This window comes from Myotis nattereri (assembly GCF_964212035.1).
Source record: "Myotis nattereri genome assembly, chromosome: 3".
In the NCBI taxonomy this organism is placed as follows: Eukaryota; Metazoa; Chordata; class Mammalia; order Chiroptera; family Vespertilionidae; genus Myotis; species Myotis nattereri.
This window is the reverse complement of record NC_138077.1, coordinates 146,525,276-146,543,926: the sequence shown is the minus strand read 5'-3', so window position 1 is coordinate 146,543,926 and position 18,651 is coordinate 146,525,276. Positions and strand designations below refer to the sequence as shown.

Genomic DNA, 18,651 nt, shown 5'->3' with positions numbered 1-18,651 from the left:
TATGTTATGATCTAATTCTCTTCCCCCACCCCAAATGGGGGCCCTCTCACAGAGCTAAGCAGAAAAAGTTGTTGCTTACGTCCCGGGGGTAAAGCTCCTCCGTGATTCCTGTGCATAAACAATGACAAGCACAAGCTGCAGCACTGAAGTTGGAGGGTTTTTACCCTCTAACTTCTTTGTTCCAAAATCCCTAGTAAGTTTGGAGTAGAACTAAGAGAGTTTGGTCTCTACGGAACCCTGCCATCGAGTTGGCACGCTGAAAGGAAAAGAGTGGCCACAACAATATTTACTTTGGGTTTAAGGGTCAGATTGTAAGAAAGGAATCCTAGCTATTACTGCAAAAAAGAATTTTAACAATACAGATTTCTTTACAGAAAGAACAAACTATAATCAACATTCTGAATTGAACCTTTTCGTATACTCTGAGCAAATTTTGGTCAACCTCTAGAACCAAAAGTTTCCTCCTTGGAGTGGCAGGCATGGTTTTCATAAACGGGACATTTCTGGGGTTATGCATGAGTAACTGGCCACAGCTTTTTGGCCTCCAACTTTCAACTCAGTTCTCCTCAATGTGCTAGAACGAGCAGGCCCAAAGGAAAACCAGGTATCTAACTGGCACCTACATCTATTGGTGTCTGGCAAAGAGGGAAGGATGGGGAGATGAAGAAGCTGGAGACTCAGGAGGCCTTTATGAAGTCACATTTAAGATTCAGTTTTTACTAGTACTCACTTTACTTCACCGTAAATGAGCCCCTTCTCTGGGTTGTTTCACTATTTATGGCATTTGCTGCAACTGCCCAGTCACTAATCTGTATCCTTCCCCCAGGATCAATACTCCTCCCCTGAGCCTGATTTTGGCGTTCTGCCCTCCAGGGGACATTTGATTAAGTCTGGAGACATCTTGGGTCGTCAGAGCTGATCGTGGAGGAGTGTGCTATGGGCAACTAGTGGGTAGAGGGATGCTGCTCAACACCCTCCGATGCACAGGACAGCTCCCCAATCAAACGCCATTTGGACGTTATCCAACCGAAACACCAAGAGTGCTAAGTCTGTGAAACTGTACTATGCCCTGAAGGCCGTAAGGACAGGGTAATCTATTTACTATATGCCAAGCATATAGTAGGTACCCAATGGACATTTCTTTTTTTTGGGGGGGGGGGAGGGGGAATAAGTAACCATAAATATCATGTATACTTTTATTTTGATCTTAGCAGCTCTCTACTGGGATCTTTTGATGGGTCTTAACTTTCAGAGGTGCACACCGGAATATTTATGGATGAAATGAAATGTCTGGGTTTCCTTCAAAACAACCCAGGGACAGGAAGTGATAAAACAAGATTGGCCACGAATTGGTAATTGTTGAAACCAGATGGAGGAGGGTTCATGGGAGTTCATTCTATTTTTGTATATGTTTGAAATTTTCCAGATTAAAAATTTTTTAAATGTGAAGCACATTGAATTAAAAAAAAAAATGCCTAAGATACCTCTTCTCTCTTACGGGGTAGAAACTAAATGTCTTGGTGTGTCAATGAAGTATTTCTATATTTCTTTCTTCTCACCTTCTCCTCATTTCTACCTCAGGCTGAGGACAAAACCTGGCTGGTGCTTTAGAGTATTTTTGTTCTGGAAAAATCAAATGTGTTCCAAAAAGTAACGCCTCTCTTGGATTAACTTCCAACTGACGTTCACAACTTTCCCTTCCACCCCCTTCACCTCCCTCCAAAAACTCCGTTTGGCTGAGAGGTTATGGGGAAGGAAAGGAAATTAACATTTATTGAGTGCCCATGATATGCTGGGTGCTGTCCTGAGCACACTTTTATTGTCTAAAAGCTATGTGGTAGAAATATGGGAAAAATTCAGTATTTTCAACATTTAATTTGTTCATTTTAACTCGCTGAGAATTACATATTATATATAAATCATGGCAAATTGGGTATGACATTCATTGTGGGATTTTTGGTGCCCATTTTTCATGTGTATGTCCAAAATTTTAGAGCCCCAAATTTCAGAGAAATTACTCTTCCCTTTCACAGTTAAAAACAAAACAACACACATCACTGACGTGGTAAAACCAGTTTTACTGTGGAAGCCTAAGTGTTCTCAAATGCTATAAAAAGTGGTCACAGCATCCAAAGCAAATAGCACGCACATGCCTATACTTCAAAATATGTCAGAAAATATGGCAGGATGGCATCACCTCAACTATTTTAATTGTTTTGCCATAAACCATAATATGCATACACTATTCATGTTTTCTGAGCGTTTTTGTGAGTTATAATTCAAAGTCACAGAATGTCTCCTAAACTTTAATACTCTCTTAAATAGTTTACATGTTTCCCAATATCTTAACTCTCTGGGGGAAGAGATTTTTTTCCTAAAAATCTTCATCTTCTTTTCAGTTCATAGAGTGTTAACTATTTACTTGTAGTTTTTATTAAAAATTGGAATCAACTTCCACCTAGATTAAGGCATAGGGTTTAAGAGCACAGGCTCTGGAATCGAAGTGCCTGGAGTCGAATCCCAGATCCACCATTTATATGTGGTGTGACCCTGGCCAAGTTACTGAGCCTCCCTCTATACCTGCCTCACAAAGGGGTTAAGAGGATTAACTATAACCCCTATGAAGCACAGAACCTTGTATTAAGTAAATGCTCACTAAATGTTAGACAATCATTATCACCATCATCTATTGCCGAAAGTATCAACAGCAAAAGATGGCTCACCCAACACTGGCTCCCAAGCAACTGAGAAATAAAAGCTGGCAAAGATGTGTTGCAGGAGCTCGGGAAGTTTCCACTAAAAACAGTGGCTCAGAGGAGGGACCCAGAATTATTTATTTAGTCTTGATGGCCTGTTCTCCCTGCCCACAGAAGGAAGAAACCTTGCTTGAAACGTGTCCATGCTATTGGCAGGAGCCCCTGAGAAGACCTCTGCCTGGCTGTGAAGTTGGCACTGAGAGCCTTTATCAGCTGCCCCAGCAAACTCAAGTATTGAGAAATACGACAGACCCAATGGCCAGGAGGGCCAGAACTTGCGTGGCCTTGAGCACCTGTGTCAGTAAAAGGACAGTAAAATGTCCCATTGGTTGGAAAATTTTTACCCCAAATGTCAATCCCAATAAGAGCCCTGCCCACTTCCAGAGGGAATATAGGATCTGTGTCTTACTATAGTAACATACAACGCTGTCTGGAAAGAAGAAGAAATTCATGATTCTATTATTCAAATAAACAAGTGCTATTAGGCAAATGTCACATTCCCTTTTCAACTGACTGTCCCAATGCACTGAGAGGCAGGGGAAAGCACAGACTCAAAAGCCTGCATTGAGGAGAAATCATTTAGAGTCAAAGGAAAATAAACATTAAAGGTAAGAGGAGTCCCTCCTAGAGCTGAAAACCGTCAGAAAACCTACCCCATTCGGTGCAAAGTGAGAAAGCGTCTATGCACACAGCCCCTGGGAAGTGGCCTACAGTCCAACCTCCTCCATTTGTTTAACAAATCTAAGCAGTGAACTTTCGTCACTACACACTTCTCCACCAAAATCTAGTCTCAATTAGCAAATCTCCTGAAAGTGCTTTGATATTTGGTAAAACTTTCCCCCTTGAACTTCATGTAAAGAAAACACTGACCCTTCAGAATAATTACACGAAGTTTAAATAAAAGCAATTGCCTAATTTACAAGAGGAATTACTTAGAAAAATACTACCGGACTTGAAAGAAGAATGAATGAATTACTGGAAGTTATATTGCTGCAATATTAATGCCTAATTATTGTCTGGCCTAGGAAAACGCAAGCTGCTGCCTTCAATTACCAGCAGAATTACTGCTCTCCAAGTAGGTAGGAGTAACAGCGGGAGTACGAAGTGGCTGCTGCTATTGTTAAACCCCGTGCCCAGTGCAGAACAGAGCCAGCTGCTGCCCGATTGTGATACACTTTACAAAACAATTTCTTTTTCCCCGGACCCCATAAACAAGAAACTAACTGAGCAATCCATTTATTGAAAGACTATGGCTGCTCTAACTGTTTCAAATGGTTAAAAACCAACTAAAAGAAGAAGATAAAACAAACAATATCTACAATGAAAACACTGCTGAGGAACCACTAAGCAGCTATATTCCACACCAACTTTTGGATGGCCGGGAAATGAAGAAAAGATTAGTTTGCTTCTTCAAACAGGATAGCTGAGGGTTACAGCTCACACTCTGAAAGGCCTCTGGAAGTCATCTGGTCCAAACCCCTCCTTTTCCAGATAAAGAAAATGAAATCCGAGGCCATGCGGGGAGATCTCCTAAGTCCCATAGCCAGTTATCGGAGAAAGCTAAGAGCTACCCCCAGGCTCCTGGCTCTACACCAGTGCCCTCCCGCCACCCTCTCCTGCCTTTCTGAATGGAGCCTGTTCCTGGGAAGGGGGCAGATGTCGTCACCAGATATGACAGTAGGAATGGCACTGCTGTTTTCACAGAGGTCACTCCACTGGACGGCATCCACATGCCTCTGCTCCGTTCGGTCCTGTTTGCTCCAGGGCCGCCCCTGCTGCCTACTCTTGCCAAATCCAACAAAGCTCGGATCAGAAATGCCATCCCAGAGCTGCCCAAGCCCAGATCTGGTGTCAACACCATCCAGCAGGTCTCCCAGCTGATGCCCAGCAATGGGAGTCAGGCTGCTCACTGGCTTTTGTCAAGGCCCTGGGTGCCGGTGACAGGCTCCTCTCTGCCCCTCGGGTGGTAGAAGGCAGCCTGGGGCTCTAGCCCTGAGATATTTACCCCAGAGGCTTGAAATCCACTCTCACCCTCCCAGCCTTCTCTTAGTCTGGCACCTTTAGACAATGTTTCTTTGATAACTGTAACTGCCCAGATGACGTTTGGTCGTTGACAGCTGCCTGGTGTGTTCTCGCTTTTTCATGCCCTTGGCTGGAGCGATGCTGCTCTGTCAGGTCAGTCCACAGGGCCTCGCAGCCACTCCGAATAGCCCCTCAGAGGCCGACTCCGCCCTCCGCTGGTTGGGCTGGCCTGGCCTGGCCTATGCCAGATCTGCTTTGCCCCGCTGTCCTCCCAGGTACTGGTACCCCCTCTTGGAGTACGTCCTTCCTTTTCTTTTAGAAGATGCATCAAACTAAATTATAAAAACACATTTGAAAACTAGTTCTCAACCTTCCTTCTGCTGTGACAGCTCAGATGGATGGTGCTCACATACATAACACCCTCCCCAAAGGCATTTGCGATCTTGACAAAACACCGCAAGAGCTTGTAGCCAGCACCACCATTCCTAGGAGATCATGGAAAGTCCATCTTTCCATGCCAGGAGGATCTCTAGCCCTTTCTGACTCAGTCAAGGAAGCATGTTTAAATGCAAGAGAGAGAGCGACATTGTGACCGGGACAACCTTGACTCTGATCAAATAATAAAGAGGAAATCATTTGCAAATGTATCCCTGACCACTGAGCTACATGTTAGTAGGACAATGAACTGAATAAAAACCTCCTCGGGCAAAGAACCCTTTTCTAAAATTACTAATTGGCCATTAATGTATCTTTTGAATAAAACTGGACTTACGGTATTGGAACCTCCCAACGAGCAGCCCTGAGGCCCCCATCCTCTGATTGAGCCTCCCAAAACACACCTTTAGATTCCACTTCCTGATGGACCACAGCGAGAGGCTTGGTGAACGTCTTCTTATTCTGCATCATGGCCCAGATCATTGAGGCGTCCAGTGAGGTGCAGGCTTCATCGGGAGGCACGCACTGCAGGGAGGCAGAGCAAAGAGAGTCAGGGGTCACTCTATGGGCTTCACCAGCTCAGCCTGCACAGCTGTCCTGTGCCCCTTCTCAGACAGCTAACAGCTGGTGGCCACAGAAAAACAAGAGATCTGGGTGTTTTCCAAAGAACTACAAATAAGCTGGGAGATATAGTGGCAGGCCCCATGTATTCTCAGCTGCACTGAAAGATGCAAATATTACTGAACAGCTTATAAATATTGTCATTCCCCCCTCCCCCCCAATCTTCCCATGAAACAACTGGAGTTTTTAGCATTATTTAGTGTGAAAAATAAAGAAACTATCCAACAAATGTTGGCCCTAGACCAAGCCGGCTTCACATAAATGGTTCATGTTTACGATCTGTGATTGTGGGAAACTTCATGTATTGCATTATGAAGGTGACAGATTTTACATCTGTTGTCCAAAAAGATAATCATGTTGTCAAGTCTGTTTGATTTAAATCCTGGTAAAGGCTTGTGCAAAATAAAGCTTCCCAGTTATCTGTTTTTTCTTGTTCCCAGAGTTCAGGGGAGTTGTGCCCAGGTGTGGATGCCAGGAGATCAGCTGCTTCTAGCTATTTTAAGGCCCCAAACTTAGAACTAGTGTGCCCAAGCCCAGTGGAACTGTTTTTAAAGAGTATGATTACATCCCATTACTTTTTCTTTAAAATAACTTTGGTTCCTTGTCTATGCTCATGAATAAGTGAAACTCTAATGTCATCGACACCTATTTGCTTTTGCTGTAAGAAGAAATACATCAACCATTTAAAAAGTCTATAGCAAGGCACTCCTGAAAGTGAATTAACTTCAAGCTCTTCCCATCACAAAAGAACAAAGACTTTTGGCTTTACCATCATTGCTGCTTTGAGAAACATGCAAGTCAAACACATAATATAAACAGACCTCCATCCCCAAACAGAGATAAGCCTTTACAATAGCCCTCTTGTCAAGAGAAACAGTGGATTGTCTGTGAAGGGGCATCATTGTTGAAAAGATTCGCATTTTAGGAAAAGCTTTCTTACTTCCCTATTGGTTCTTCAGTCACGTGAATAGCCTAAGATTCTAGGACTAACTCACTGCGTGACTCTGGGCAAGACACTGTACTCTCTGGCCTCAGTGAAGGGCAGGGGTGGACTCAACAATCTTTGAGACTGCCTCCTGGAAGATTCTTTGGGTCTGTCTATCGTCACAGAAAACCCTCAGCAGTCACTAGACATATAACATTAACTATAAGCAGTGAACAGGGAGACAGTGGTAACAGCCATCCTAAGCCACTGCGCTATAAATGGGGAACTATCTCATTTGCTCCTCTACCCAAGGGAAGCCAGGTACTATTACTTCAATTTTATAGATGAGGAAAGGCTGGTTCTGAGAAGTCATGGGATTTGCTTAAAGTCCTTGTCAGTCCCCCTGCTCTTTCCACTGTATCTTACCTCAGGTATAAATAGCGACTTTAGGTTTTGGGTAACACCCCATGTCATCCACCGGGACTTACAGCTCTCCTTAGAATGTTGGGAAGAAAATATTAGGACTAATTTTCACAGATGAACACACTATGAAGCTGGGCCTCTACAGTCTAGGCTCAGTGCAAGGTAACAGCCGAAGCCATCAATAAACACCCAGTAACTGCCAGGCCTCCCCTACTAGATCCCTTACTCCTAAAAGTCCTCCACTGCCTATAGGAAACAGTGGGGTCTCACAGCCAAGCATTCAGTTCCCCGTGGCTCTCTACCACTGCCCACCACGGCCCAGCCTTGCTGGCCACTGGAAGGTGAACGCTACAAGGCTAAGGCGTCAATGTTTCCCAGAGCAACCTGAAGAACACGGTCTACATCCCCTTATATGTAGGAACTCCCTAATGATTATGATCAGATTGGTGGTATTTTCATATGCACTACAAAATATTATTTGATATTAAGTGGATGCCCTTGGGAATATGATAGTGCAAAGGATTCAGGTCAATGATAATCTATCTGATACTGATAATTTTCACTCCCACCTCTACACTTATCTCTTACAACCTATGCAGTGAGAGAATTCCATACCTACAATGCATTATTAATGTCACAGCTCAATGATTAGACTTCTAGACATGGATTTATATGTGACTACAAAAGGATGAGAATTAAGTTTACGCTGTGCAAAATATCCACAGAATAAATGCACGCATGAAATTATCCATAATTACGGCAGATCACACAAACGAAACCGTGGCAGAAGACACCCTCCATGCGCAAGGTCAACTTTATGAGGTAATTACCTTGCTGACCCCCTTCTTCTCCCCTCCTCCGCCCCCCCAGTAGCCATTCCAGCAAGCTCAAAGGGTTCTGATTTCTGTACAAAATGTACTGGTTTGAAGTAAACATGATGAACCGATATGGGACCAAGAAAAATTTAAATATTTGTTACTTTCCCTTAGAAGTCCTCCTGAGACAAGTCAGCCTTATAACTCACACAGAGAAGGTCAAAAAACAATTGCAATACAAGTCTCAGCGGGGCCTGGAAAAATCAATCCTCACACTGAACTTGTCCTTTCGGCTCTCGGCACTTTTGGCACCGCACACTAACTGAATAGCAAAGATAAAGCCAGACCTCTCCCTCCATGGAAAACAGTCTTGATTTATCATCCATAAAATACTATTACTTAGCATGCATGGAAAAAAAAATCATACTGCCAGGATTTATTGTCTAAGACTCCAGAAAACTCACAGTTCCCGGCTCACACGGACTTTATTACAGTGGGGCCTTGACTTACGAGTTTAATTCGTTCCGTGACGGAGCTCGTAACTCAAATTACTCGTATGTCAAATCAAAAAGTGAACGAGTGAGACACGTGATGCTGGGCTGATGTTGTGGCGTTCACTGTGACGATCGCTGCGCCAACTAGCAGTGGGGTATCTGAAGCTGGCTCGTAACCCGAATTTTAGGTCACGACCCAAAGCAAAAAATCGGCCGAGAGATGGCTCATATCTCGAAAAACTCGTTAGTTGGGATACTCGTAAGTCAAGGCCCCACTGTACTTTGATAGGGCAGTTCCCAAACCGAAAACCGCCACCTGTGATAACCTGTGGTTAAACGCCTCTGGTAAGTCACACTGACTCACCTAAAACTGTCAAAGTAACAGTACACGTGGATGAAGGCCCACTAACCTTGGGTAACTTCTGGGGGTCCTTTTCCTTCTTGGTACACAACGTGAGCTCACACTGCAGAAAGAGCAGTGAGGTGTTGAAGACGGGCTTGAAAACAAAGCTGAACCGCTTCTTATCTATCTCGGCGTGCGGGACGGGAAAGTGCACTCTCTTGGGATTGTAGAATTTCACAGAATCATCTTTGGGACAAATGTTCTCAATGATGGTGTAATCAGACATCCGATCGGGGTTCGAATTTGGAGAGATAAAGCACGTTTGGATGGCAAATCCCAGTTCCTGGTCAGCCTTAGTAACAGACACCTACGGAGAACAGCGAGATCGACACAGAAGCAAGTTAGCATCTCATTTTTACTTCAGGCACAAGGGGAACACACCAACACAGTCCTTCTGATGAGAGACATTTCTTTATTCCCATAACATCCATCTATAGTCTTCTTTCTAAAGATAAAAGTAACATATACATTCTTTGAAGAAAGAGATATTTTCTATTGAAACTCGATATGGATGGTGACAGTGAATTATTTAGTTCCAACGCCAGCCTGGAAGATTCCAGTACAAAATGACTAAGTCTCTTCAACCTCCCATAAGTCCTCTGGGAGATAAAAATAAAAGCAAAGTGGATTTTCCAAAATAAATAAAACACCAACAGGCAAAGCTCCTGATGTCATAACAGTGCATTTGTAAGGCAAGCTCTTTTTTAAAAATTGCTCAAAAAATAGAGAGGCAGAATCTACTTAACCTAGGCAGGGAGTACTGGACTTCTAAACTGCACAAGTCAGAGTGGGCCTAAACCATGGCAGGGAAAGCTACCGATTCATTTAGAGTCCTGCTTCACTGGGCAGGCAGAGCTGGCCCTGTGGCTGGATGCCAGCTAGGGGGCAAGCTGGTGGCGATCACGGGCCTGGCAAAGTGTCCCAGCCGCTCACAGGTCCAAACCAGGCCTTGCCAAGTACTCTCCCTTCACTCTTTAAGCCCAACGGTGTTTTAAGGGAAATCTAATCTGGAAACGTTTCCGACTCATTTACACTTCCCTCTTTCAAAACATTCTATGGGCTATGGCCAAACCTTGTTAAGGTTCTTTTCTTTAGAAACAGGAAGTAATGTTTGGCCCAGTGTAAACAGAATTCAAACCTCAACTATCCTGAACTCAGCTAAAATCCCTGCACCAGACTGGATTCTCCATTTGGTGATACACGGATGGCCGTGCGAGCTGCCTCTCCCCTCTATGCTTCATTCCTTGACTAAACTTAGAATCAAAATAAACTTAAACACTTTAGAAATAAAGTGAGGTCTTAACCATAGGCCAATAGCTCCAGAATCATTTCAAAAGGCACGGAGATGTAAACACACTTTCCACTCTGAGAAACCCAGGGGAAGTCCCTGACACTGCATGCGGCTCTCAGTCCACAGCGCTATTTTGCAAGATCCCTTCATGGTTAACTACAAGACACTCAACAATGGAGATGATTACGATTATGTCACTCTGTTGTGCCTTAAAGCTTAATCCCTCAGAACAATCTGATGAGATAAACATGTTCTTCTCCACATTATAAACAGAGGAAAAACTGAGCATATCGAATAGATGGCTTGTCAAGATCATATCTAGCAAATACTGGGCATAACCAAAGTTTAAGCCCAAATATTCTGATCACAAGTCCATTTTCTCTTTCCTATTTCACTGTAGCTACAGGGTCAATTCAACCAGGCCCAATAAGTGGCCCTGGGAGAACACTTTGTAGGAAATATTTCTAGCAAGTAGTGTTTGATAGTCTGTAAATAGTCATGTTGTTATTTTTGCAATATTCCTGAAAAATGTTTTATCTTGAAAAGATACCAAATTACACATACCCCATTTAAACTAAAAAAGTCTCCTTTTCATGAATTTAGGACCCACAGTGCAAAACTGTGTGATAGAAGAAATGTAAATCTTTTCTCTAATCTCAAAGAAATATGAAATGGCAGAATGTCTAAGGCAGTGGTTCTCAACCTTCTGGCCCTTTAAATGCAGTTCCTCATGTTGTGACCCAACCATAAAATTATTTTCGTCGCTACTTCATAACTGTAGTGTTGCTACTGTTATGAATCGTAATGTAAATATCTGATATGCAGGATGGTCTTAGGCGACCCCTGTGAAAGGGTCGTTAGACCGCCAAAGGGGTCTCGACCCACAGGTTGAGAACCGCTGGTGTAAGGTATCCCAAAAAGTCATTTTGGAGGAAAAAGGTTATTAATAAGTCTTTTACTCTAAAACGGACGGGAAATGAGTATGGGAGGGCTGTGGGCTTTGGAGCGAGACAAACCCCAGGAAATCGTGTGCGCTGCTGCTCATGAACGTGAGCTCTGAGCCTCCGCTTCCTTCCCTACAGCCTGAGGGCGACTACCTACTAGGTCCGGTCATTGTGAGGATGCGTAAAGTCAAAATGACGTGCAAACAACACAGGTTCGGGCTACTCCAGGAACACCAGCTATTATTAGTGGCATTGCTCAAGATTTATATGTGGGGGGTTATTTACAATTTTTTAAATTCCCCAACTCAAATGAGCCAAAAGAAAAGTTGCCATTATGTGACCAAATATCACTCAAGATGACCAAAACCCAGATGGAAAAACTGATCAATTCTTGGATTAAAAGAAGGGAGTATGATCTAGAATAAATAGAGGATTCTGAGAGGGGATATGATAAGGATGGCCAGGAGAAAAAAACTTGGAAATAGTTCTTTAGGCCAGACTATGATTAAGTTTTATTTACCCTAAGAAAAAAAATTCTAGAGAAAAAATTTTTTTTTTTTAACTTTCTTATTAGCAGTGAAATCCAAACTGGGAAACAGAGAATATGCATAACTGCTACCCTGTTTAGCAAAATGTTTACAGATCCTCTCTCATGGTTAGGTGGTCTAAAACAACTTTAAAATAAAATAGCGTATAGCGTTTTCCCCCTGCCCAAATTCTCCTCAATGTACTTGATATTTAAAATGGTAGCAAAAGATTTGGTTCATTTCTTTTTCATCACTTGACAATGTCTTTGACAGAACTTAATTGTGAAAAACATAGATGATATATGACAAGATATAAGTGGGAAAATATGAATAAAAAACAAATAAACCCATACCTTAAGTAGGCCCACACTGGAGGGAAAGGGAGAAAAACCAAACACCCAGGGTTGGATACACGAGGAAGATTGGCCACAGATTAGCATAGAGCAGCTGAGCCATAAATTAGCAAAGCCAGGCGCACATTTGGAAAACAAACTGCAGTGAAGCAGAGCCTCTAAAATCTATAGCACAACAGGGAGTCACGGACCGACGGCACACATGGACCGCACAGCCAGAAAAGCAAGACGGGAACAGCAATCTTGGATTAGAAGAGATCTATGATTAGGAACAGCATGTAGAAAGCAGTATATTTTCCCCAGTGGAGAGAGAAGGTGTACCCAAAGAAAGAGAATACCTCTTAAAACAGGGAATTAAAAAAGAGAAGAGATCCAGGAAAATGTCTAGAGTTAGCAGGCTCCGTCCCAGAATCAGTACAAATACAAGAGTTATTTGTCTTTCTAAAATAGAAATTATGTGCACTGCAGTTACTGTAATATATAGAAGTATCCCATTTGACCGTTATGCTTCTCACTCCCCCCACCATGAAGCAGAGCACTGGCTTGCAGCTTAGCACCAGAACTAGCTCATCAGAGGGTGGCTCCTCTGTAAGACCAGCAGACATCCTGGGGCCATAAGGAAAGTTATCTTTTCTAGAATCCTATCTGAGGAGTCGGATATAGGCATTGCTAATATGTTACATTTTCTCTCCTTTCAAATGGCACTTAGAATACATGATAGTAGCATCCAGTGGATAATAGTGTGGGCTCTGGGGTGAGTCCTGACTCTGAACTCTAAGAGGTGCTACCTGTGTGACCTTAGATAAGTTTTCCCTCGATGTCCTCATCCACAAAATGGGGATATTAATAGTTCTGTCTCAGAGGATTGCTTTGAAGAATAGATCATTACAATATTTATAACTGAGTTTGGCACAAAATAAATCCACAGTAAATGCTAGCTGTTGCTATTTCATTATTACTACCACTACCTAATATTTTTGTAGCCATCTCACAGACTTATGCTGTGCATGATCATTATCATTGTATATAGGAAATAGTTTTAATAAAAGTATAGATACATCTAAACAATGATCTAGGAAAAAAAGACAATCTTCATGAGATACAGTAGCACATAGCATTTCACTAACTTGTGTGCAGTTTAAAAGATAATACGTGAGATGGTTTGAAACATTTCATGGTTAACTCTGACACTGCCACTACTGAGCTACTGTCCCAAAAATGCTAAGCAAGAACAGGCTTTATTAGAATTCACACTTTAAACAACGTTTTTAAAACATTCATCTATAGAACACTCTCCATTTAGGATAATGTAGCAAGTCCTGAAACTTTCTGCTTTGGTCAGAAATCAAGCTGGAAGCATTTTCACCCAGAGCTGGTCAAGGGCTGTAAGGAAGAGCAGAGCAACTGAGCTCACACCCCGGGAGCTACTACAGCTGCGCACTAACCTGAAGGCCAAGGCTAATGATGTAATCTCACCTCAACATAGATGTGTCCATTCTCCGCCACCGAGAAGACGCCCTGTGAGGGCACCAGAAAGAGGTCAGTGCTGTACAGCTCCATGTTGAAGGTGATGTTTCTGTTGGGCGGGTCCTGGAAACTCCTGGGATTCCCCACGTGCCGCAGGCTGCAGTTAAACTGGGGGAAAAACAAGACCGAGGACAATCAGTCAAAGGAAGGATAAAGGATAAATGCCCTGTAGCTTTATGAGCTTTGGACTTTAACATCTAATTCCCCCCGCCCGCCCCGCACCCCCCCCCCCCACCCCAAGAGTTCCTAAAGACAGCATCTTCCACATACTACCTAATACAAACACATACCACCACAATTTCAGGTCGGCTGAAGTGGGAAGAATCTCCTTCATCCATATCTGCTGGAAATCCATTATCACCAGACTCCAAATCTTCATAACCATCTGGCCAACCACTACTACCCCCAGGGGACGGAACCTGTATCACAATCTAAAAGGCAAAGATGCCACAGAGAACGTCATAAAAACACCAAATCACATACACTTGGTTTTCACGTGCATGCGTGAAAACCACACACACACACACACACACACACACACACACACACACACCTCCAAGTGGGCTTAGGATTTCTTCTTCAAAGAGACAAAAAATAAAGAGAAACCCAATTCGTGTTCAAAATATGTATCTTCCTTTGTAAAGAAAATACAAATAATTTCAAACAGTGAGAAAACACTAGACACTGAAGTAGGGTTGAATGGGGTTATCAATAGACCTGCCTATCTAGTAGGATAGGGGGGCTTCTCTTCATATTAAAAATTCTCTTCATATTAAAAATTCTAAGAAATAGTAAGAGCTGGCTAATGCAGGGAGTTCTTGTTATTTGTATCAATCAGGATTTGTAAAAAGTTTGGTTTGAGTTAGAAGCAAATGACTTAATGTTTACTACTGAGCTATTCTCTCCTCATTTTTTCTCTCGTACTCCTCTATCCCCCCCCCCTCCCCTGACCACCACCACCACTTTCTTCCTAATATATTTCTCTATGGTGTAGAGATGCACAAAAGTACATTATGTTTTATTCCATGGCATTGACTGAAATGATTATTCCTAGGTTAGCTGTGGGTAAGATGAAAAAATTCACCTAAGGACCATGACTCCATAAATAGTTTCTCTGCATATGTAGGACAGTCATGCTGTCCTTTTGTTTTACTTATTTTATTTTTTGCTTTACATGCTTAGATTATGAATATGTTCCAAAACAAAAATATATAGTAAGTTTGACTACTACAATCATAATTGGAACAAATAGCTAAAATATTCACTGAAGGCAATAGAACAGCAAGAGAATGTAGGAAAACCACCTCTCTGTTCTTCACCAGGTCCTCAAAAGAAAGTACTGATGCAATTAAAGCAAGCACCTAGGATACCGCTTACCCTAGAATCACCATCTCATCATCAAAATCACCACCACACTACATACATATAAGAAGAAATGGTTTTCAAGGGCTCATGATACACCTTTCTCTTCTGAGGCAAATGACCCTTTTTTAAGTTTTTATTTAACAGACAGATTATCATAGCTTCTTATTGTTGTTAATTTACACACAAGTTTTAAATTCCAAAATTAAGTACAGTATATCAGTAATGTGCCATTCATTATATCTGGAAAAAAAATAGATCAATGCAACAAAAATTAGTGTTGGAATTGGCAGGAGGGTGTTCATCACAGAGGTCAAAGGTTCATAAATTATTCCAATAACAAAGGGAGATCAGCAGGGCTAGCCGGTGTTGAGGAAAGATGAGTGCACGAGAGGTCGGAAAGCTAGATTCAGTCCTGGCTCTGTTGTTAACTAGGTTTGAGAACCTAAGCAAGTCTCTTAACTCCCTGGAGTTCAATTTCCCACCTGTGAAATGAGGAAGTTGAATGATGGCATCTTAGGGTTCTGTCCCGCTCAAACATTCTAAGCTTGTCTGAGGCTTGATAAACTGGGGCTCACAAGGAGAGTCGGTGCCCACATGAGCCACAGTGACTGGAGTACCTGATCGCCAGTCTGTTCTCTAGATGGGTCAAGCGTGTCTATCCATCAGCAGTGGAATGAAGGGGAATGAGCAGCCTCTCCCTCCCCGTCCCAAGCCAAAGCTGGAACAGGCGCTAAGAACACACACACCGTGTCAAAGCTGGACATAGGGATCTTTGAGCCTTATTTTACCATCAAAAGTAAAGTTCTTTTGAGACATCATGTGTCACCGTCTTTTAATATTTACTGCCTAGGGTCATCTCTGCAAGAATAGGTTTAATCTGAAAGGCTTTAGATGCACTGACGAGAGCAATTTCAGAAAGGCTTGCAATGGATTATCACTGGGGGATCTGGAAAACCTCCCTCCGGGAAACTTCAGAAATGAGATTTTCTTCCATCTAGGTCTTTCTTAGAGGCGGAGAGAGAGACTAAGTAATAATTTCTTAATAGCCTGTTCTGGATTTCTCTCTTTTGGCTCTTTTGTTTATGGGGGACGGAGAACTCTGGGCAGGACTCAAGTGAGGCCAGAGAGGACGGGGCTGGTTGGCTCCGTGTGTAGATGTGCTCACTCATAGCCCAAGGGCTTGGATTTCATCCTAAGGACCAGGCCTTTGACCCTGCAGCTTAGCCAGAGAGACGGGTCATAATTACCTTGCCAGCGAACCCCTTTTCACCAGGATATGGAAGAGAGGACCACCGATGCTCCAACCAAGCAAACAGGGCCTCCCAACTCCCACAGATTCACCAATAAAGCAAATGAAACAAAAATGTCCAGGGTCGAAGTACATCTCATTCTGTTGAGAACTGACACTTGGCTTGGTTCGGGCCTGGGGTATACGCCCCTCCTCATTTTCACAGAAATTTTAAGACTAGTTTTAAGGCAACACCCTGCAAGCTCTGGCCCAGGGCCAGGCTTTGCCCTGGAGGACACTCACGGAGTTGAAGTAAACCACGCCATCCGGGGCGGACCGCCGGTGCCGAGTCCCGCAGCCGTTCAGGGGAGACTCCAAAATGAAGTGGGTGCCATTCATCTTGGCCTTGCAGGTAGGATCCAACAGGGTGAGCTCCATCCCCGAGTAGCTGTTGGACTGAAACAACAACCACCAAAACATAAAGGGGGCCCACAGGCAGCTCTGCAGCACACAGTTCAGTTTGCCTGGTCTTCCAAGTAAAGGTTGCTGGAGGCCTGCGTCCCCCGCCCCCTACCAACCGCCTCTCAAACAGGACTGTGTTTATTGGCCTTGGAAACCCAATAGCAAAATATTGACACACAAGGATCTGGAACCCCCCTTGCTGAGAACAACAGAAACCAGGTGAGAATCGCAGCAGCCGAGGGGAAGTGAGCCCGTCCAACTGAGAAAACAGTACGGAGCCTCTGGAGTCCCGAAGTGAAAGAGCTGGAGAGAAAGAACTGACACGTACGTACTGGGGCGAGATGCGGGGGGAAGTGGCCTTCTCTTCCCTCCTTTAAGGAACTGCACTGACCTGAAAAGAATCTTTTTCTACAGCCACGGTCATCTTCTCATGGTCACATTTGACTGACAGGGCAACATCCATGCTGCCCTGCACCTCCTCAGGCTCTCTGGGACCAGGAAACAGTCGTAAGCCGGGGATGACAGGGTCCTTTGGCTGCGGGAGCCCATCTTCTCCCCCTTCCTTCTGGCCTTTCCTGGGGATGTCCAGGAAAGGAAAGGGGAAACCTCCACTCTGGCCTCTCCCTCCCCGGATGGGTGGGTTGTCCAGGTTTCCAGGGTCCAGCAGGATCCGTAACTCGGGAGGGATGGTGTGGACCTCCTCATCTCTCATCTCCTCTGGTGGTGACAGAAGAAAGCAAAACATCATCAGTGTCTGATGCCAGGGCACAATCAGTGTTTGATGCCAGGGCACAATCATCATTAAAGGCAACAACAGGAAGAATCAGCATGGAGTGTGTAAAATTACACTTAACAAATAATGTATGAAGGAGATGAGTAGTCTGGAAGCCTGAATTTTAGTCCTAGGGTTCTTTCTAACTCACTAAGTGGCTTTGGGCCAGTGGCTTATTTCTCTGTGCCTCAGTTCCCCAAGTTTTAAAATTAAGAGATTTAATAATTAATGAGATCAAGGGGTTCTAAAATTGGTTGCACCACTTTGGAAATGTTAAAAAAAAAATCCCTTTGCCCAGGCTGCACCCCAGACCAATGAAAAATCAGACCCTCTGGAAAACCCCAAAGACTCCATAAAAAAACTACTAGACCTAATAAATGAATTCAGCAATGTATCAGGATACAAAATTAACACTCAGAAATCTATGGCCTTTTTATACACCAATAATGAACTCACAGAAAGAGAAACGAAAAAAACAATCCCATTTACCATTGCACACAAAAAAATTAAGATACCTAGGAGTAAACTTAACAAAGGAGATAAAAGACTTGTACTCGGAAAACTACAGGACATTGAAAAAAGAGATAGAGGAAGACATAAACAAATGGAAGAACACACCATGTTCATGGATTGGCAGAATCAACATCATTAAAATGTCCATACTACCCAAAGCAATCTACAGATTCAATGCAATTCCCATTAAAATACCAATGGCATATTTCAAAGATCTAGAACAAACTCTCCAAAAATTCATCTGGAATAAAAAAAGACCCCGAATAGCCACAGCAATCCTGAGAAAGAAGAACAAAGTTGGAGGGATCACAATACCAGATATCAAGCTATATTACCAAGCCACGGTTCTCAAAACTGCCTGGCACTAGCACAAGAACAGACATATAGACCAATGGAACAGAACAGAGAACCCAGAAATCAACCCAAGCCATTATGCTCAATTAATATTTGACAAAGGAGACAAGAGCATATAATGGAGTCAAGACAGTCTCTTCAATAAAAGGTGCTGGGAAGTTTGGTCAGATACATGCAAAAAAATGAAACTAGATCACCAACTTACACCATATACACAAAAAAACCTCAAAATGGCTAAAGGACTTAAATGTAAGACAGGAAACCATAAAAATCCTACAAGACTCCATAGGCAGCAAAATAGCAGACATATGTCATAGCAATATCTTTACAGACACAGCTCCTAGGGCAGTGATGGCAAACCTATGACACATGAACTCATTTTTTTGGTTGATTTTTCTGTGTTAAATGGCATTTAAATATA

The 18,651-nt window shown here is 43.1% G+C and overlaps 1 protein-coding gene across 1 annotated transcript in view; it reads right to left on the bottom strand.

Moving 5' to 3' along the window:
• TGFBR3 (transforming growth factor beta receptor 3) overlaps positions 1–18,651 on the bottom strand; it is a 195,517-nt gene that overhangs the window by 13,884 nt on the left and 162,982 nt on the right. The window contains exons 9-14 of the mRNA XM_081087765.1: positions 16,983–17,308; positions 16,433–16,585; positions 13,827–13,967; positions 13,486–13,644; positions 8,902–9,201; positions 5,618–5,738 (exon numbers count right to left, since the gene is read on the bottom strand). Of these exons, the coding sequence (XP_080943891.1) occupies positions 5,618–5,738; positions 8,902–9,201; positions 13,486–13,644; positions 13,827–13,967; positions 16,433–16,585; positions 16,983–17,308 (1,200 nt within the window). The remainder of the gene's footprint in view (positions 1–5,617; positions 5,739–8,901; positions 9,202–13,485; positions 13,645–13,826; positions 13,968–16,432; positions 16,586–16,982; positions 17,309–18,651) is intronic.